The following is a 22,479-nucleotide window of genomic DNA, read 5'->3' on the forward strand; positions in this document are numbered from 1 at the left end:
AATGTCTGCCATTGCCCATCCACAGTCAACCCCTTAAGTATCATTAGCCAATCTATCTTAGCCAATTCATGCCTCATACCTTCAAAGTTACCCTTCTTTAAGTTCTGGACCATGGTCTCTGAATTAACTGTTTTATTCTCCATCCTAATGCAGAATTCCACCATATTATGGTCACTCTTCCCCAAGGGGCCTCGCACAATGAGATTGCTAATTAATCCTCTCTCATTACACAACACCCAGTCTAAGATGGCCTCCCCCCTAGTTGGTTCCTCGACATAATTAGTCTAGAAAACCATCCCTTATGCACACCAGGAAATCCTCCTCCACCGTATTGCTTCCAGTTTGGCTAGCCCAATCTATGTGCATATTAAAGTCACCCATTATAACTGCTGCACCTTTATTGCATGCACTCCTAATTTCCTGTTTGATGCCCTCCCCAACATCACTACTACTGTTTGGAGGTCTGTACACAACTCCCACTAACGATTTTTGCCCTTTAGTGTTCTGCAGTTCTACCCATATAGATTCCACATCATCCAAGTTAATGTCTTTCCTAACTATTGCATTAATCTCCTCTTTAACCAGCAATGCTACCCCACCTCCTTTTCCTTTTATTCTATCCTTCCTGAATGTTGAATACCCCTGGATGTTGAGTTCCCAGCCCTGATCATCCTGGAGCCACGTCTCCGTAATCCCAATCACATCATATTTGTTAACATCTATTTGCACACTTAATTCATCCACCTTATTGCGGATACTCCTTGCATTAAGACACAAAGCCTTCAGGCTTGCTTTTTTAACACCCTTTGTCCTTCGAGAATTTTGCTGTACAGTGGCCCTTTTTGTTCTTTGCCTTGGGTTTCTCTGTCCTCCACTTTTCCTCATCTCATTTCTGTCTTTTGCTTTTGCCTCATTTTTGTCTCCCTCTGTCTCCCTGCATAGGTTCCCATCCCCCTGCAATATTAGTTTAACTCCTCCCCAACAGCACTAGCAAACACTCCCCCTAGGACATTGGTTCCGGTCCTGCCCAGGTGCAGACCGTCCGGTTTGTACTGGTCCCACCTCCCCCAGAACCGGTTCCAATGCCCCAAGAATTTGAATCCCTCCCTGCTGCACCACTGCTCAAGCCATGTATTCATCTGCGCTATCCTGCGATTTCTACTCTGACTAGCACGTGGCACTGGTAGCAATCCCGAGATTACTACTTTTGAGGTCCTACTTTTTAAATTTAGCTCCTAGCTCCTTAAATTCTTTTCGTAGGACCTCATCCCTTTTTTTACCTATGTCGTTGGTACCAATGTGCACCACGACAACTGGCTGTTCTCCCTCCCATTTCAGAATGTTCTGCACCCGCTCCGAGACATCCTTGACCCTTGCACCAGGGAGGCGACATACCATCCTGGAGTCTCGGTTGTGTCCGCAGAAACGCCTATCTATTCCCCTCACCATCGAATCCCCTATCACTATTGCGCTCTCAATCTTTTTCCTGCCCTCCTTTGCAGCAGAGCCACCTACGGTGCCATGAACTTGGCTGCTGCTGCCCTCCCCTGATGAGTCATCCTCCCCAACAGTACGCAAAGCAGTGTATCTGTTTTGCAGGGGGATGACCACAGGGGACCCCTGCACTATCTTTCTTGCACTGCTTTTCCTGCTGGTCTTCCATTCCCTATCTGGCTGTGGACCCTTCTCCTGCTCCAGGAAAATCCTGCTGCACCAGGTCTGAACAGCTGGATAAACTGCAGGTATTGTATGCTCCTAGTAGTTTACAAACACCAAAGCCTATATTTTTTTGGGCTTATCTCGGTCTCCTATTTTGAAGATTGCTACCCTCCAATTTTATTTTCCCACAGCATTTTTGAAAATTATAGACAACCTCTGATATTCCTCTCCTACCTTCTTGATTTACCCTTCTTTGCCTTATTGAACAGAGGTGTTATATCCACACCCTCAGCATCTTCCTTGCTGAAATCTCTTCCCAATCTGCACGGAGCAACTTCTCAACAATGGACACTCTCATATTTAAACAATTCCTAGCACGCAGCTAAGACCAGTTGCAACAAAGCTCGTATAAGGTCAAGAAGAGTCATTAAGAAGACCCTTTGAGGTGTTAAAATAAAATATTTGATACATATAATGCTCGGGAGCCCCAGCAAGAATTCACAAGATAATTGTTGTCTGATGTATGATTCACAAATTGGCTCTTGAACAAAGACTTTCCCTGGAAGTCGAGGAGGAGGGTGTGAATAAAGTCACTACTCCACAGGACGCTCATGCATCAGACAATCATTAAGAACTTTTTCAGCTTTAGTATGGCCTAGATTCTGCACCAATCTTTTTGTCACTGCCTGGACATTGAGTGCAAAAGCTGACATTGTACATCAAAAGCAGTAAATAAAATGGATACTGGAAGGAATCAGTGAAATAATGGCTAATGTGGAAGCAGTGACTGTCCATCCATGTGCAATGTGATCATAGGCAATCCCTCGGAATCAAGGAAGACTTGCTTCCACTCCCAAAGTGAGTTCTTTGGTGGCTGAACAATCCGACACGAGAGCCACAGACCCTGTTACAGGTGGGACAGACACTTGTCGAGGGAGGGGGTCCGTAGGGCTGGTTTGCCGCGCGCTCCTTCTGCTGCCTGCGCTTGACCTCTTCACGCTCTTTGCGTTGAGACTCGAAGAGCTCACGGATGCACTTTCTCCACCTCGGGCGGTCTTCGGCCAGGGTCTCCCAGGTGTCAGTGGTGATATCGCACTTTACCAGGGAGGCTTTGAGGGTGTCCTTGTAACGTTTCCGCTATCCACCTTTGGCTCGTTTACCATGACGGAGCTCCGCATAAAGCATTTGCTTAGAGAGTCTCGTATCTGGCATGCGAACTATGTGGCTTGCCATTACCTTCTGTGCGAACAGCTGTGCCATTACCTTCTGTGATGTAATGGCCTGACTTGTGTTTTATGCCATGAACTGCTTTTACATGTACCATTAATGAGTGGGTAAGTGTAGAGGTCGATTGCAAGCAGCTTTAGGATCTTGTTGAAGGTAAGCTTCTCCAGCAGGGAGAAACAACTGGCATTTATTATGTATGCAACATTTCACAGCCACGATGGCTGTCCTGTGCAATTCTTACCTTTACCATGTTTGCACCTGAATCCTAGCTGGTATGCATCACTAAGTGATTCCTCTGCATTTAAAACTGATTCATACACTACTCGGCATCCTTGCAAAGACCATGTAATTTGCACAAGCTACATATCAGTAGGTGATGTGAAGCAGTACTGCTTTAATTCACCTAAGAACTTGCAGCTGAGCAGTTGTGTTTAGGGTTTCTTCCTGTTGTAGTTGAGGTTTTTTAACAGTTTCCTGTACTACGTACTTTCTGTATCTTTTAAGCTCAGTCCATAGATGCCACATATCTTCGGCTTTGCTCCTTTTATCAAAAGGTAAGTATTTACTTTAGTGCATTTTTTTAAGGCAAAGATTTTTTTCACATTTAAGTCCAAGTACGCCTGGATCCTGGGCATAACATTCACACTCTCAGTGACAGCCTCTCATACTTGTTGTCTGTGCTGCAGTGTTGTCATTGGACAGCCACACCAAAAATGTCAGATCTGCGAGTGCCTGGAAAGCTTCAGCAGAGAATGACAGCCACCATCGCTAACGCCTCAGCTATTCTCATGTATTTTTAGCCCTTTAGAATCAGCAAAGCGCCAGAGTTCTGCTTTTAACAAATAGCTTTGGAGCATTATTGCAGCCATTAACTGCTGAAACTTTTGTAACAAGTAACAGAAAAGATCAAGCTGGAAGTCATAAGTTAAATGGGAAGTTGGTACAACGTCACAAGTACAAGTAGCAATTTCAGTTAGTGACAGATTAACCTTTTTTTTGCGTAGAGTAATGTCTAGGCCTGACTTACTTCACATTACTACACACTTAGCATGTGTGTTAACCCTCATGCATGGAATAATTTCATCTCCCAAATGTCTTTGGCCAAATTTAAATTTGTTTTGCTTTTATTCTTTAACTGCATTCTGGGAAAGGAGAGAACTGTTGCAGTAAAGTAGATGAATGGAGTTATATTTTTCTTCAAATATAATCATGTCCATGCTTTTGGTATTATGATAAAAACCAATTTTGCTAGTCTTGGTATTATTCTGGTAACATTCACGAGTTTAATAACTGTTGCCTATCCCCTGCTCTAGATGGATAGTAAACAGAAATGGAACAGGCACTGAACCTTGGAGCACACCACTAGTATCAGACCTCATTAACAAACTACTCCATTTAATATCATTCTTTGCTTACAATCCTTCAGCTGCTTTGCAATGCAGCTCACCATATCACTTTGCACACCATTGGAACTTAAATTTAGTGCATATCCCTCATGTATTGGAAATCCAAGGAGATAATATCTACTGGATCTCCGGATTCATCATTCCAGTGACTTCTTCAAAAAAACTGGATCAAGTTTTGTCAAACATGACCTCTGTTTTCTTGAGCTGTGTAGAGTATCCCCCATCAAGCCCAGATGTTCAAGATGATCATTAACAGAAGAGAAGAGTTAATGCAAGAATCATTAATTATTGATGCTTCCATTAAATTCCCTACCACAGAGGTTAAACACAAAGGTCTCTAATTCCCAGGTTCATCTTGCACATTTTCTGGTCTGAATGAATTATTGAAGGTATTGACTTAGGGCATCACTTGCCATTTCCTTCAGTACTCTAGAATAAATTAAATCTGGCCTTGGTGCTTTTTCCACCTTGAGCTATTTTAATTTAGCTCACATTGTTTCCCTTGTGATGTGTTAGTAATCCAATTGAGTTTCAATTTTATCTGCTATGCAAGGGGCAGATCCAACCTTCTCACAGCTGCAGTATCTGTTCCACTCTTGTGCCATGATCCTGTAACGTTTATAATTCTGCCTGAGCCACCCAACAACAGTCCTTTTTGATCTCTGACTCCTGAAGTAAACCCTAAATGCTTTCCAGTTATTTAGGCTATTTTCCAATATCTTCCTTTTCAAATGCATTTTAGTTTACCTAATGCATCCTCTTGTTTGTGCTAAATGCTTTTTATACTTTCCCCTTTCTGAAAGGCATTTAATCATTTTATAAGCCTTAAAATACCTCTTATTGAGCACTAGTTGTTGAATTCATTCTCTGTGGAGCCATTGTTGCTTTCTCCCATTATATACTCTTCTTCCTCCAGAGATATATAATGATTCATAATCTTTGAGAATTTTTGTTTTGAAAGTATTGCTCCCTCTCTCTATCATTTAACTATTGCTAGATATCTCTTCTTTCCTGTAAACCAACCTTTTGAAAAATGGTACCAACATACTAAAGTGCTGACGCTTCATGTTTTAAATCTTCTAATGGAGTGATCCAAAGCAGCAAGGTGCTACCTCACCTCTAAGCCACCTATTGGCTGCGACTCATCACTGAAGATCAAATCCAGGATATTGGCGTCGTTTCAACATCACCCAGACAAAACTGATGTTGCAGATCAGTCACCTGTTATAGAAAGCACCCGGTTTTCACTTCCTTTTGGGCGATCCACAACGCCAGTTTTACATCTGGGCAGCAAGTTCAAAATATATCCCATTAAATCTTCTAGTGCTGGTCCACATGTGCTGAATTAAGAAGTAATTACTGCATCAATAAATGTCTCTTGAAGGCCTCCCTTCATTTGTGCTTGTTCCCCATTTGTCCACCTTATAAATGAACAATTGACATTTTTCGGCACCACTACTTTCCTTTCATTGGCTGCCTTATATTTGGTTACACAGCTGCAAGTAGATTCGTTTCCCTTGCTTGATTTGATATAACATAATCCTTGAAGCACTCCAGTATTTCTAATGAACAACAGTTGGAGCCCCAAAGTTATATTTTATAATATCATCTTGCTCCACTGCTTTTATTCCTTTCTTTACAGAAGCACCTAATCTTATCATTTGTAGACAAATGTATATTGAGGTATGTTAAATTCTGACCCATCCACAAAACCAAGCGATGTCTCTGCAAGGGCTGTTGGCTCAGCGTTTTCAGTCGCAGCATTTAGCTGTAATTCTCTCAATTTGTTTCTACTGCTTTTATAGAATCACTTAATAAAATCCCATATAATTTAGTGTAATATTTTCCCTCTGGTTTAATTCTTTTGTGGTAATCCAAATGAAGAGCTGTGTTAAAATTTATATTATTTAAAATGTCTCCCCCCACTGGGAAATTCTTGTGTGTATGTGGAATGATAATAGAATCAAGCTCAGTTATGATGCCTTCCCGTGGTCAAATAACCTGCGTACATTCAACGTCTAGGTTCACACATGAAGAATAGATCCAATAGTGGAGGGAATTTGTGGCACTATATCCTATTCAGGAGCAGCCAATTGGAGGGAGTGGCAGGGTAGAAGACGATGGAGTACATTCAGTCACTGTTGTATCTTGGAAGAGTAAGACCGTGTCTTTGAACCAACCAGTAGAATGCATATAAATAACATAATTGAGGCCTTTTTTATTATTATTAAATTTCCTTTTAAGCACTGAAGCCTGATGGTGAAGAATACTTTATTAATGGTGGCTGGTCCATAGATACACCACAGCGGTTCAATATTGCTGGGACTGCTTTCCACTATAAGAGGCCCGATGATGAACCAGAGTGTCTGGAAGCATTGGGACCTACCAATACAAGTCTTTTTCTTATGGTAATCATTTATTTCTATTGTAATTTGAATATTAATGTTTTAAGTAAACTTAAGTGAATTTTACAGGTGGTTAAATATTTGAACAATTTAGTTAAAGCTGTTATTAATCACAGCAGGCTGTTAATGAGAAGGATTAAAAGTACAAGAAATTCCTACTTGTTTCACTAAACCTTCCAAATGCATCTTATTTAGGAGCAAATTTAAGTTATAATACTTATTGGTGCAGGTCTTGTAGTTGCATACAAGAAATTGTCATGTTTAGTAATTTGGGGGAATTTCCTATTTGTGAATATTGGGGTGAATATCGGGAAATTACACCCAAAATTGCACTGGTTAGGTTACAGTTACAGTTTCTGCTAAATACATTTGCATAATCACAACTGTAAACTCTTCCTTGAACCAGGGCAATCAGGCAGTTTAATAGAAAGTAATCATTTTCTTTTTCATTCCATTGAAAAAAAATTCATTGATGTATTTATGAGTGGTAGCCTGTTGCAGTTTTATTAATATAGCTGAAAATGGGTTTATAACAAATCATTTTTAATAAGAGTGTACAGTCCTCCAGCTGTGCATAACCTGAATTTAAATTACTGAAAATGGCTTAAAATAACTATACTGAACCATTTACTAGTTTAATTGGTGTACACTAGTCAGTTTCCTAATAAATTAAATATTTTTTGATATGTAAAATGTTTTTTAAAGTGCCTACTGGTGCCAGTATACCAAAGAAAATGAGTACAATTTGAAGAGCCTACACTAACCAGTGCAAGCAATAGAAACTCCGAAAAACATAAAATGTTCCATAACGTCCCTCAGAACAGAACCTGTCACCCTGCATGTGACTTCAGTTTCACACACTGTTGCTCCTGTTGTCCATGGGGAAAGTGATGTAACTAGCAAATAGTGCAGCAGTCAGCTGTTTTATGCAGTGGTGATATATCTTGGAAGTTGGGTGTCTGAATGTTGCAATAAATAAAATCCTGAAAAGGTAAGTATTGTTCAGATTTCAGGAGTACCAGACAATCAGAATTTGTCTTACATTATTTTTCAATTTTCATGCAGGTGCTGGTACAAGAGGAAAACCAGGGAATTCATTACAAGTTTAATGCACCCATCACACGCACAGGCAGTGGGGACACACTAACAAGCTATGGATGGCACTATTTTCCGTGGTCCAAGTGTACTGCGATCTGCGCAGGAGGTAGGAAATAGCAAAGTATGAACACTGAACATGATTATGATGGATATATTTTGCTTATGACCATAAATAGCTATTGTGGGGTGAACACACCTAATTTTGTTGGAGCTTTCACTCCTGGGTTGCTTATGCAATGAGTCCACTCTTCTAAATAAATATGTGTTAGCAGTATTTGTGACAATAAATAGGTGTTAGCAATTAGAATCTCTGCCTCATAGAGTGTAAGCAATTAACAAGTAGCATTTCTGACTAGCAACAAGTCATAGGTGCGATAAATAGTTGCCATCATAATTTTACTGCCACTTTTTTTGAAAGTAAAACTAACAGTTTGAAGAAAGTCATAAGCTCAGAATTTCCTTGGAGCTGCTCAGAGAATATTCTAGGCTTTATGTTCTCTTGACTCAGCAGACTTGAAATTTGTCTTTGAGCTTCTCTTCAAATCATTTTGGAAAACAACTGAGCAAAATCTGCCAGAAGTTGAGGAAAAATTTCCCAAAGTAGAGCTGACTGAATAGTATTGACGCATCATTGGAAATTGGGTAAACTGCACAATCCAAATTGAGCTCATAGAATCATAGCTCTGGGAAAAATCTTAAATTAATCTGGGAAAGGCTAATCCCTTCAAGTAAATCTTCAAATAGGCCCACAGCTAGAGTACTGCCTACAGTTCTGCTCACCACATTACAGGACAGATGTGATTGCACTGGAGAGAGCACAGAGGAGATTTACAAGGATGTTGCCAGGATTGACAAATTTTAGTTCTGAGTAAAGATTGGCTAGGCTGGGGTTGTTTACTGTGGGAAAGGGGAGGCTGAGGGGGAGACTTGATTGAGGTGTATAAAATTATGAGAAACTTAGATGGAATGGATAGGAAGGAACTGTTTCCCTTAGCTGAGGGGTCAGTAACCAAAAGGCATAATTTTATTTAAACCTTAATTTTGGACTTCAGAAATTTCAACTACTGAGGGGAAAAAAAGTGGCAAATCAATAGATTTTCAGATGAAAAATTTTCAAAAAGCATTTTGAGTGATTTGTTCAAAAAATCCACTCTGTTACCAAATTGTGCAATTACAGAGTGATGTACCCCATCACAGAGTGTGAAAACATACAGATTATGCACTAAATTGGCAAATGCCTATTACAGCCCCACCTACAGGCATCATAGGCAATTACAAGTGTAACAGATGGGTGTGGCCACAATTAACAGGGAGAAGCTCATTGGAAGTGTTTATTAGTGACTAGACATACTGATTTTAATTTGATATATTACTAACTGGCAGACCTCCTATGACATTACTCTTGGTAAGTCAGAAGATGTGCTTTTATTTAATGTAACATATAGGGGGTGAGAATGCATCCCACACACAGCAGCACTGTGCATAGGTGCATGCAGCCAGTTCACCAGAAACTCCTTTACCTAATTTTCTGGCACTCCAGGCGCTTTTTAATGTTGTGCCAGGCTCTCAATGTGAGCGCTTTAAGAAAGAAAGACGAAATTCAGTGAGGTGAATCTATTTTTTTTAATGACCATTTCTGGGAAATCCTTGGGGAGTTGCAGGCCTGCTGAATGTATATAAATTTTGAAGTCTTAATGATGCCCTCATGTCATGAGTGGCAGCTTCCATTGATCCCTGGGCTGTTTGAATCCTGTGCAGACTTGCTCCCAGGAGTTTGCAACACCACTTTCACCCTTCTCCCGCTCCGTGTCCCTGCGCCATCCTCCCCCCCCCCTCCCCCCCCGGCCCACACACACACCACGCACACACACAACCAGGCCATCAGATTGTAAAATTCCCCATTTAATTTTTTGCTGCAGTTATGAATGAGTTTTTATTATGCAAAAGTAAGCCATGCAGCAACTGAAATAAAGTAAAAGAAAGCACACATAATCCAAATAATTGAGTTTTGCATGCTTCCATTAATTCTTTAGTCTTCAGATTAACTTCAGGGTCACATTAATAAAATTACACAGAAATCACAAGAACTAATGACCTGGACCTATATGGTTTTAGAAAGGTGCTCTCCAGTCCTGATAGAGTATCATTCAAGTTTACTGATTACCAAATGTTCTGATTTCTGTATAGGTATACAGGCGCAGACTGTTGTGTGCAAGAAATTGGATGATCATTCTGTTGTTTCTACCCATTACTGTAACAATGAAAACAAGCTTCCAGAAAAACAGCGTGCTTGCAACACTGAGCCATGTACATCAGTGTAAGTAACACGGGAACTATAAGAAGTGGGTCAACGCTTATAGAAAAATATTACTGCTATGTGACTATACCACACTATCACAAACTCAATGCAACTGGCAAAATTTCATCTGATCAATGCTTGAGCTCATTCAATAACACGAGTGGGGGTTCGTCCAGGACCACAAAAAGTGGCAACAAGGCAATTATCTTGGTTCATAAAATTCGGTCCCACTTTGTATGCAGCCACTTTTGTCACTGGTTGATACTCTGATTGCCCTTACAAAAGCTTGAATGTATTTTTTTCAAACCTGAATTTACTCTCAGCAAATTGATTGAGGTGATTACGCAGCGGGTTGTTATCTAGAATCAATTCCTGGAAGGGTGGTGGAAGCCGATTCAATAATGGACCGGATTTTCCGAGACCTATGAGTGCGTACGCCGTCGTAAGTGCCCTGAAAGTTCCGGGGCATGAAAACCCAGAACTTGTGATCTGTCAAGTTTCTGCTTGACAGATTGTACGCATCTGCTGGAAATTGACATTCACTGGCGCAGAGTTGGGTTAATTACTGCCCGACGAATACCCACCACACAATTACACCTGGTAAAAGCAGGTGTAAGGCCGCCTTTTACCAGCGTAAGGGTTTAAATAAATGTTAAAATAATTTAATCCCTTACATTTAAAATTAGTTTAGGTTATTTTTGTCCCATTTATTTTTCAAAAAGTGTAATTTTTATTTTAAATGTTTAATTAAATTGTATTTTAATTAATTTTGAACCTGTGATGATTTATTTTTATTTCCGTGTTGGGATTCCTATTATGCTTATAGGGATTCCATACGTAAATGGAATCCCCATAAGTATAATTATTTGTCATTGGTTGGGCTGGCCCACGTGATCCCAGGGACGCTTGTAAACCGCCTGCGTCCCTGGGATACGTGGACCTTTACGCAGGTGTAAACCTGCAGGCCCAGGAGCGCAGGCGTTCGAAGGTCCAGTGCAATCAGGTAGGTGCGGAAGTTTCTTGCGGTTCGGAAGCGTTCATCTGCGGCAGGCTTCCGACCGCAATTTCCATCCCATTAACTTTCAAAGGGAATTGGATAAATACTAGTAAGGGAAATATTTGCAGGGCTATGGGGAACGAGCAGGGGGAGTGGGACTAATTGGATCGCTCTTTGAAAGAGCTAGCACTGGCACAATGGGCCGAATGTCCTCCTGTGCTGTATCATTCTATGATTCTCTTACACCAAATCATTAGAGGTAGCATATTCATATTCCAGAAGATGCTTTCAAGCTAGGTGATGGACCCACCGGCACCCACATCAATGCCATAGTTTCTACATTAACTTGCTCTTCTGGCAAGGACACGTGTCTAAAGTCCGAGGCATCCTTTAAATATGTAGATGGGGATCCAATGACTGCAATTTAACCGATGGCCTAATAGGGGAAGCCATTATGGCTTTTCTACCAGGTGAAGACAGCGGGGAAAACATTTGGGGCCAGAAGGTACTTTCATTTTCAACTTTTTAAAATTTGTTTGGCCAAGAGGAGCGCGAGTGCTCCTCTGAGCTCCAGAGGATAGTACAGGCCTCTACTGCCCTGAGTTCTTCCTTCTTTTCCCCCCCACCCTGCACAATTTGAGCCTCCCAAAGCCTCATCCCCGTGACTTGCCCTGTTACCTGTGGTGGCAGGCGCTGACCTACCACCCAAGACTCCATTCCCCATCATCGGCCAGCTGCTGCTTCTCACCTGCTTTGGTTAGGCAGCTGACCGGCGGCATGCAGATGAGGCCTGGTAATTACAATTACTTGGGCCTTCACGCTGTCGAGGTCAGGGGATTTGGCATTTGCCTTGTTACCTGCCCAATTCTCACTCCCAGTTAAAATCCGGGCTTAAATTTTCAGCGCTCATTAACACTCTTTTCAGATACGTCCAACTGTACAGTGGATTCGAGTCCCAGAGGCAAACGCACAAAGTGTGTAACTGATGAATTCAAGTTGGGCCACTAGACTGAATGTTGCACCTCGGGAAGAATCAAGATTTTACCTATGAAAACCAACCAATCATCTGAGCCACACAATGTTGGTGTCAGTATCTGTGCATTCTGTCAGTGTATTTATGGATCTGTACATAAACAAAGTGTCATTTATATTTTACACTTTTCCAGCTGGATTGTAGGTGACTGGTCCGAGTGTAGTAGGACCTGCAATGGTGGACTTCGCACTCGGGATGTAATGTGTATCCAAAAAGTCACTGCTTCTGAGGAAAAAGTACTGGATGATAGTTACTGTATAAAAGAACGCCCCATAATAAAGGAAAGCTGCAATAACCACACCTGTCCACCTGAATGGGTTCCCCTTGATTGGTCTGAGGTAATGTATACTTTATTCTTGAAAGTGTCCAATCAATATGTTTATCGACAAAGCGTAGGAAATACTGGGATGCAACTCAATGGTATTTAATTACATGTCAAAAAATGTTATTTCTTTTAGGGTAGATATTCTGATCAGCAGAATGAGTGAAACGGTGATGCAATCTCTACAATTTGAGGTGGATTCCAGAACCATGTTTCTCCCCTTCGTTCCTTGCCCCACAAATTGCACAGCGGGGGTGCGGAGAGGCAGGTACTTCCTATGCCTACCCCCAATATGTTGAGGAATCACTTTGGAGACATTCCCAGGCTACCTTGGGAATTCCACTTCGTGGGCCTCTAATAGACCCTATGGGAGCTACCCCTGGGATCAGATGTGAGCCTTTAAAAGGCTTCATCACTGTAGCAAAGGTGTCAGGAGAGCTAGAAACACTTAGCAGCTATTTGTATTCAGCCTATTCCCAGCCTTCGGTGCGCCCTCTCAGACTGGTAGGATGCCGTTCCAAATTCGATCGTTTCAGCGGGGTAGGTACCTCTATTGCATAATATTTGTTAGATATATTCAAAAGGGAGTTAGATATGGCCCTTATGGCTAAGGGATATGGAGAGAAAGCAGGAACGGGGTACTGAAGGAATGATCAGCCATGATCTTATTGAATGGCGGTGCAGGCTCGAAGGGCCGAATGGCCTACTCCTGCACCTATTTTCTAGGTTTCTGTGTTTCTATAGACAAATGCGCCCTCCCTAGCTGCACTGCCTCCAGTGCTTGAGTGTCTCCCCTGTATCTCGGTGACCAGAATTGGACTAAATTTGACTAAATTGCTATACAATTTGGTCACTGCTTCTGCTGACTTGTATTCGATTAAGAATACAAGAAATAGGAGCAGGAGTAGGCCATAGGGCCTCTGGAGCCTGCTCTACCATTCAATAAGATCACGGCTCATCTTCTAGGAACAAAGGCCCCAAGTTTCGTGCCGCGGCGAAAACGGCGCACCTCCGAGCTGGGCGCCTGTTTTTCGCGCCGAAAACTGCGCCTAAAAAAAAAGTCCGATATTCTAGCTCGATGTCTGCTTGGCGCGGCGCGCTCTTCGCAGCGGGGGCGGAGCCTAACACTCGCGCCGATTTTCTAAGTAGCAGGGGGCGGGTACAATTTAAATTAGCCTTCGTGGTGCCGGCAACCCTGCGCATGCGCGTTGGAACGTGCGTGCACGTGCATTCTCACACAAACATTGGCACTTGGCCATTTTTTAAAATACTGCAGAAAAAGTGAAGATTTGTTTCTTGGACCCCTGCAAAGGCTTGTAATTTAATTTTTTTTGATATTTCTGTGTGTGAGGGAGTGCTTTTAGCAGCACTGCTGAATAAATCACCTGCTGAAATCAGTGAGTTCAGCTTTTCACTGCTAAACTTGCAGAACCGGTGCTGCATTGGTGCATGCAAATTAAGGACTGTGTGTTTGGAGAAATAAGAGTGCCAATTCAACTTTGCAATAATACGTGGTGTTGACAATGCAGCACCCATTCTGCAAATTTAAAGATAAAACTGTCGATGTGGCTGCCTCTCCCTGTCCAAATGGCCTCAGTCCCCCTCACAGCTCGAAGGCTGCTGCTGATTCTTTGGCTGCCGGCCAGCCACTGACGCCGCCCCTAAAGCGTGGCCGAATGGCCTCAAGAACCTTAATGAGCTGCGTGTGTCCTGCGTTGATTCTTCGGCTGCCGGCCAGCCACTGACGCCGCTGCTATCTCATGGCCAAATGGCCTCACGTCGATCCGCTGATTCTTAGGCTGCCGGCCAGCCACTGACGCCGCTGATATCTCATGGCCGAATGGCCTCTGGTCCGTCCGGTACTGCTTCTTCGCGGCCAGCCACGAAGAGAATGAAGGCCTGCCTCAAGCACTGCAGCTCAGCTCGAAGCTTGCTGCCGCTGCCGTCGAGACACTGACGCCACACCCCTGCCTGTCTCCAACATGAAAGGCCTGCCTGAAGCACTTTCACACAGGTAGGAACATGGTTTATTTAATCTTTTCTTTGCTTATAAATTTTTATTCAGGTTGGATTTATTTGTATAATATTTGTATAAGTATAACTAAGGATTGATTGCAGAATTTAATGACTTCTCTTCTCCCCCCCCCCTCCCTCCCCCCCCCCCACCTCGTTCCCTACGCCTAATTTGTAACCTGCGCCTGATTTTCTAAAGTGTAGATAAGGTTTTTTCGAGTGTACAAAAATCTTCACTTACTCCATTCTAAGTTAGTTTGGAGTAAGTTTTCACTCACGAAACTTTGAAATCAGGCGTAAGTGGCCGGACACGCCCCCTTTTGGAAAAAAAAATTCTGTTCCAAAGTGAAACTGTTCTAACTGACTAGAACTGGAGCAAACTAAATGTGGAGAATTCCAATTTCTAAAATACTCCGTTCTACACCAGTTGCTCCGACAAATCGGGAGCAAATCATGTGGATACTTGGGGCCATAGAAACTAGGTGCAGGAGTAGGCCATTCGGCCCTTCGAGCCTGCACCACCATTCAATATAATCATGGCTGATCATGCAACTTCAGTACCCCCTTCCTGCTTTCTCTCCATACCCCTTGATCCCTTTAGCCATAAGGGCCACATCTAACTCCCTTTTGAATATATCTAACGAACTACCCTCAACAACTTTCTGTGGTAGAGAATTCCACAGGTTCACAATTCTGAGTGCAGAGGTTTCTCCTCATCTCGGTCCTAAATGGCTTATCCCTTATCCTTAGACTATGTCCCCTGGTTCTCGACTTCCCCAACATCAGGAACATTCTTCCTGCATCTAATCTGTTCAATCCCATCAGAATTTTATGTTTCTATGAGATCCCCTCTCATTCTTCTAAATTCCAGTGAATAGAAGCCAAGTCGATCCAGTCTTTCTTCATATGTCGGTCCTGCCATCCCGGGAATCAGTCTGCCGAACCTTCACTGCACTCCCTCAATAACAAGAATGTCCTTCCTCAGATTAGGAGACGAAAACTGTACACAATATTCCAGGTGAGGCCTCACCAAGGCCCTGTACAACTGCAGTAATACCGCCCTGCTCTTATACTCTAAAATTCTCGCTATGAAGGCCAACATTCCATTTGCCGCCTTCACTGCCTGCTGTACCTGCATGCCAACTTTCAATGACTGATGTACCATGACACCCAGGTCTCGTAGCACCTCCCCTTTTCCTAATCTGTCACCATTCAGATGATAATCTGCCTTCCTGTTTTTGCCACCAAAGTGGATAACCTCACATTTATCTACGTTATACTGCATCTGCCATGCATTTGCCCACTCACCTAACCTGTCCAAGTCACCCTTCAGCCTCTTTGCATCCTCTTCATAGCTCACACTTCTACCTCAATAAAAAGTAGGACAAATCCAATCCAGCCAATTAACGCCCCCTCAGTCTACTCAATCATCAGCAAAGTGATGGAAGGTGTCGTCGACAGTGCTATAAAGCAGCACTTACTCACCAATAACCTGCTCACCGATGCTCAGTTTTGGTTCCGCCAGGACCACTCGGCTCCAGACCTCATTACAGTCTGTCCAAACATGGACAAAAGAGCTGAATTCCAGAGGTGAGGTGAGAGTAACTGCCCTTGATATCAAGACAGCATTTGACCGAGTGTGGCATCAAGGAGCCCTAGTAAAACTGATGTCACTGGGAATCGGGGGCTGGGGGTGGGGGGGGGGGAACTCTCCACTGGCTGGAGTCATATCTAGCACATAGGAAGATGGTTGTGGTGGTTGGAGGTCAATCATCACAGCCCCAGGACATCGCTGCAGGTATTCCTCAGGGCAGTGTCCCTGGCCCAACTATCTTCAGCTGCTTGATCAATGACCTTCCGCGCCGCCCCCCCACCCCCCGCCCCTCATCCTAATGTCAGAAGTGGGGATGTTCGCTGATGACTGCACACTGTTCAGTGCCATTTGCAACTCCTCAGAGAATGAAGCAGCCCATGCCCGCATGCAATAAGACCGAGACGACATTCAGGCTTGGGCTGATAAGTAACATTCACGCCACACAAGTGCCAGGCAATGACTATCTCCAACAAGCGAGAGTCTACCCACCGCCCCTTGACATTCAACGGCATTATCATCACCGATAGCTCAGGATAGGTCAGATGAATACGTGGCTTGAGCAGTGGTGCAGCAGGGAGGGATTCAAATTCCAGGGGCATTGGAACCGGTTCTGGGGGAGGTGGGACCATTACAAACCGGACGGTCTGCACCTGGGCAGGACCGGAACCAATGTCCTAGGGGGGAGTGTTTGCTAGTGCTGTTGGGGAGGAGTTAAACTAATATGGCAGGGGGATGGGAACCAATGCAGGGAGACAGAGGGAAACAAAAAGGAGACAAAAGCAAAAGACAGAAAGGAGATGAGTAAAAGTGGAGGGCAGAGAAACCCAAGACAAAAAACAAAAAGGGCCACTGAATATATAGGGGCTGCAGGAGGGGTCAAAACTAAAAGTCATGGTTTAAAAACTAGTATTAAAACACTCTTCCTAAGCGCACGCAGAATTCGAAATAAAGTAAATGAGTTGACGGCACAAATCATTACAAATGGGTATGATTTGGTGGCCATTACAGAAACGTGGTTGCAGGGTAGCCAAGACTGGGAATTAAACATACAGGGGTATCTGACGATTCGGAAAGATAGACAAGAAGGGAAAGGAGGTGGGGTAGCTCTGTTAATAAAGGATGATATCAGGGCAGTTGTGAGGGATGATATTGGTTCTAATGAACAAAATGTTGAATCATTGTGGGTGGAGATTAGAGATAGTAAGGGGAAAAAGTCACTGGTGGGCGTAGTTTATAGGCCCCCAAATAATAACTTCACGGTGGGGCACGCAATAATCAAGGGAATAATGGAGGCATGTGAAAAAGGAACGGCAGTAATCATGGGGGATTTTAACCTACATATCGATTGGTCAAATCAAATCGCACGGGGTAGCCTGGAGGAGGAATTCATAGAATGCATACGGGATTGCTTCTTAGAACAGTATGTTACAGAACCTACAAGGGAGCAAGCTATCTTAGATCTGGTCCTGTGTAATGAGACAGGAATAATAAACGATCTCCTAGTAAAAGATCCTCTCAGAATGAGTGATCACAGTATGGTTGATATTGTAATACAGATTGAGGGTGAGGAAGTAGTGTCTCAAAAGAGCGTACTATGCTTAAACAAAGGGGACTACAGTGGGATGAGGGCAGAGTTGGCTAAAGTAGACTAGAAACACAGACTAAACAGTGGCACAATTGAGGAACAGTGGAGGACTTTTAAGGCGCTCTTTCATAGTGCTCAACAAAAATATATTCCAGTGAAAAAGAAGGGCGGTAAGAGAAGGGATAACCAGCCATGGATAACCAAGGAAATAAAGGAGAGTATCAAATTTAAAAACCAATGCGTATAAGGTGGCCAAGGTTAGTGGGAAACTAGAAGATTGGGAAAATTTTAAACCGCAAAGAATGACTAAGAAAGCAATAAAGAAAGGAAAGATAGATTACGAGGGTAAACTCGCGCAAAAGATAAAAACGGATAGTAAAAGGTTTTACCGATATATAAAACGGAAGAGAGTGACTAAAGTAAATGTTGGTCCCTTAGAAGATGAGAAGGGGGATTTAATAATGGGAAATGTGGAAATGGCTGAGACCTTAAACAATTATTTTGCTTCGGTCTTCACAGTGGAAGACACAAAAACCATGCCAAAAATTGCTGGTCACAGGAATATGGGAAGGGAGGACCTTGAGACAATCACTATCACTAGGGAGGTAGTGCTGGACAGGCTAATGGAACTCTAGGTAGACAAGTCCCCTGGTCCTGATGAAATGCATCCCAGGGTATTAAAAGAGATGGCGGAAGTTATAGCAGATGCATTAGTTATAATCTACCAAAATTCTCTGGACTCTGGGGAGGTACCAGCGGATTGGAAAGCAGCTAATGTAACGCCTCTGTTTAAAAAAAGGGGGCAGACAAAAGGCAGGTAACTATAGGCCGGTTAGTTTAACATCTATAGTGGGGAAAATGCTTGAAACTATCATTAAGGAAGAAATAGCGGGACATCTAGATAGGAATAGTGCAATCAAACAGACGCAATATGGATTCATGAAGGGGAAATCATGTTTAACTAATTTACTGGAATTCTTTGAGGATATAACGAGCATGGTGAATAGAGATGTACCGATGGATGTGGTGTATTTAGATTTCCAAAAGGCATTCGATAAGGTGCCACACAAAAGGTTACTGCAGAAGATAAAGGTACGCGGAGTGAGAGGAAATGTATTAGCATGGATAGAGAATTGGCTGGCGAACAGAAAGCAGAGAGTCGGGATAAATGGGTCCTTTTTGGGTTGGAAATCGGTGGTTAGTGGTGTGCCACAGGGATCGGTGCTGGGACCACAACTATTTACAATATACATAGATGACCTGGAAGAGGGGACAGAGTGTAGTGTAACAAAATTTGCAGATGACACAAAGATTAGTGGGAAAGCGGGTTGTGTAGAGGACACAGAGGCTGCAAAGATATTTAGATAGGTTAAGCGAACGGGCTTAGGTTTGGCAGATGGAATACAATATCGGAAAGTGTGAGGTCATCCACCTTGGGGGGAAAAAAAAACAGTAAAAGGGAATATTATTTGAATGGGGAGCAATTACAACATGCTGCGGTGCAGAGGGACCTGGGGGTCCTTGTGCATGAATCCCAAAAAGTTAGTTTGCAGGTGCAGCAGGTAATCAGGAAGGCGAATGGAATGTTGGCCTTCATTGCGAGAGGGATGGAGTACAAAAGCAGGGAGGTCCTGCTGCAACTGTACAGGGTATTGGTGAGGCTGCACCTGGAGTACTGCGTGCAGTTTTGGTCACCTTACTTAAGGAAGGATATACTAGCTTTGGAGGGGGTACAGAGACGATTCACTAGGCTGATTCCGGAGATGAGGGGGTTACCTTATGATAATAGATTGAGTAGACTGGGTCTTTACTCGTTGGAGTTCAGAAGGATGAGGGGTGACCTTATAGAAACATTTAAAATAATGAAAGGGATAGACAAGATAGAGGCAGAGAGGTTGTTTCCACTTGTCGGGGAGACTAGAACTAGGGGGCACAGCCTCAAAATACGGGGGAGCCAATTTAAAACCGAGTTGAGAAGGAATTTCTTCTCCCAGAGGGTTGTGAATATGTGGAATTCTCTGCCCAAGGAAGCAGTTGAGGCTAGCTCATTGAATGTATTCAAGTCACAGATAGATAGATTTTTAACGAATAAGGGAATTAAGGGTTACGGGGAGCGGGCGGGTAAGTGGAGCTGAGTCCACGGCCAGATCAGCCATGATCTTGTTGAATGGCGGAGCAGGCTCGAGGGGCTAGATGGCCTACTTCTGTTCCTAATTCTTATGTTCATATGTTCTTATGAATCCCCCACCATCAACATCCTGGGGATCACCATTGACCAGAAACTCAACTGGACCAGCCACATAAAAACTGTGGCAACACGAGCAGGTCAGAGGCTGGGTATTCTGCGGCGAGCGTCTCACCACCTGACTCCCCAAAGCATTTCCACCATCTACAAGGCGCAAGTCAGGAGTGTGATGGAATACTCTGCACTTGCCTGGAAGAGTGCAACAACACTCGAAGCTCGACACCATCCAGGACAAAGCAGTCCGCTTGATTGCAAGCCATCCACCACCTTAAACATTCACTCCCTCCACCACTGTACCTTCACCACTGACTGCAGCGGTTCAAGAAGGTGGCTCACCACCACCTTCTCAAAGGCAATTAGGGATGGGCACTAAATGCTGGCCTTGCCAGCGACGCCCACATCCCAGGAACACATTTTTTAAAGCTCCACTTTCCCAGCCTATCCCCATATATATTTGGTTATGGAGGTTAACATTTCACTGGCTTTGTTTTCAATTTTTCATTGGTTGGACCTTTTGTGCACTGCGTCTATTAAGGCTCCTAGGTCTCTTACCCCTTCATTCTTGGCTAATTCAACACCATTCATGTGGCAATTCTCTGATAAATTTCATCTACCATTTTTCTGAACGCTTACTTATATTATCCAGCTCATTTTGCAATTTCTGAAAAAATGAACAGACCTCAAGGTGGATAAATTTCCAGACCCTGTTGACATGCACTCGAGGCTGTTGAAAAACATCAGAGAGGAGATACCAGAGGCTCTGACCACAATTTTTTGATCCTTTCCATCTGTTGCAAACCTCATCCATGCTTTTGTTCTCTCCAGACTTGACTATTCCAATGCTCTCCTGGCCGGCCTCCCATCATCCACCATCCATAAGCTGAGCTCATCCAAAACTTTGCTGCTTATATCCTAACCCGCACCAATACCTGCTCGCTTATCACGCCAGTGCCCTATATTCGCCCCTGGTCTACCTTTTAAAATTGTCATTCTTGTGATCAAATCGCTCCATGGCCTTGCTCCTCCCTATCTCTGTAACCTCCTTCAGCCCTACAACCCTCCAAGAACTCTGCGTTGCTCCAACTCTGCCCAGTAGTGCATCACCCACTTTAAACGGCCATTTCGTTGAAAGCAATTGATCAGAGTGGTTAATTGCTTTTGGGAAACCAAGCTCTAGAGAAAGTAGCAGCAATTATGAATTCCTCCTTCATCTTGCAAGTATAATGGCAATCCACATAATGCAACAGCCAGCCTCTGCTGCCAAATCCCTTCCTTCCCTGAAGCAGGTGCCCCAATTGTTCTATACCTGACACAGGTCTCTGCCCTCAATATGTGAATTCCACTTTCCTGGAACTTGGGATCGGGTCAGAGAAGCATCCATGAGGTGAATAGAAGTTATGACCCAAAAACCCTGCAGAGAAATTTCAGGGCTTTTTTTCTACTGATGGTAGCATCCAGCTTATACCAAAAAATTAATCATGGTGAAATGTGTATCATATTTCAAAGCTTTACTGTGTCTTTTTCTTTTTTTTTTTAAACAGTGTACACCAAGCTGTGGTACAGGTAATCGGCACCGTATTGTACTTTGCAAGAGCAGTGATTACACTGTGACATATCCAGCTTCCCGTTGCCCTGCGGACTCCAAACCTCCCATCCGAATGCGATGTACCTTACAGCGATGTCCGCTCCCTCGCTGGGTAGCAGGAGACTGGAGCCCGGTAATCAGTATAGCGATATAAGTTGTTGTCCCATTGCAGGGAAATATGGTTGCACTCTGTACAAATCAGGTTTCAAGTAGCTATAACGCCCCATTACAGTAAAGCTTTTCATTAAATCAAGTCCAGGCTCAAGTTGAAAAGTTACTTCAGAACGTAAATTGTGAAAATATTCCAATATTGCATACATGAAATAACAGTAACAAAAAATAACTTTGTACAAAACTAGGCTCCCTCTGTTTTGTTTTGCTTGCAATCAAAAAAATGATATATGTGTGGAGTAGCCCATCAAGCAATGTAAAAATATTGGGATTATTCAAAATATATCTAGGTGCCATTATGGGAGAGTTACTGTTCTTCAGGGATCAGCTTTGATGGTATCTTCTCATCCCCCAGTTTTCTTAATTTTTTATATTTTTATAAGTTACTATGTACTGATTTGGAAAAAAAATTTTCAGCTTTTTGCAAAATGTTTCTGTTATGGTGTCATTGTATTTTTTTTAAGTCGCTAGGAGAGCAGTGATATCTAGACGTTGTTACCATTGTAGTCACAGTAACTGCTGTATTGCTATATGTACTATTTTATTTTAACTTTGAAATTACAACAGAGGAAACAGTGAAATAACAGTGTCAGCAGAAAAATGCACATAGCAGAGCACCTTCGCTAGAACAGACTTCCCAACTGTTCTCCACATTGGCCTTCCTTTCTCAATTCTTCAGAATCTCCAGTTAACCCAGAACTTCATTGCTCAAGCCTACTCCCACACAAAGTCCTGCACTACAATTATGGTTGTTAACAAATGAATTGGCTCCTTGCTTCCCCGTGCATGAACTTCAAGGCCCCTGAAGCCTGCTGCTGTATGGGGATGCAGGCAACCTCA

At 43.1% G+C, this 22,479-nt stretch overlaps 1 protein-coding gene across 1 annotated transcript in view; it reads left to right on the forward strand.

The window, feature by feature from the left end:
• LOC139229187 (A disintegrin and metalloproteinase with thrombospondin motifs 6-like) overlaps positions 1 to 22,479 on the forward strand; it is a 175,725-nt gene that overhangs the window by 148,332 nt on the left and 4,914 nt on the right. Inside the window, exons 18-22 of the mRNA XM_070860839.1 lie at positions 6,537 to 6,700; positions 7,763 to 7,901; positions 9,983 to 10,112; positions 12,258 to 12,462; positions 21,425 to 21,601. Coding sequence (XP_070716940.1) covers positions 6,537 to 6,700; positions 7,763 to 7,901; positions 9,983 to 10,112; positions 12,258 to 12,462; positions 21,425 to 21,601 — 815 coding nt within the window. The remainder of the gene's footprint in view (positions 1 to 6,536; positions 6,701 to 7,762; positions 7,902 to 9,982; positions 10,113 to 12,257; positions 12,463 to 21,424; positions 21,602 to 22,479) is intronic.

The sequence above is a fragment of the Pristiophorus japonicus genome, chromosome 18 (genome assembly GCF_044704955.1).
Source record: "Pristiophorus japonicus isolate sPriJap1 chromosome 18, sPriJap1.hap1, whole genome shotgun sequence".
NCBI classification, from domain to species: domain Eukaryota; kingdom Metazoa; phylum Chordata; class Chondrichthyes; family Pristiophoridae; genus Pristiophorus; species Pristiophorus japonicus.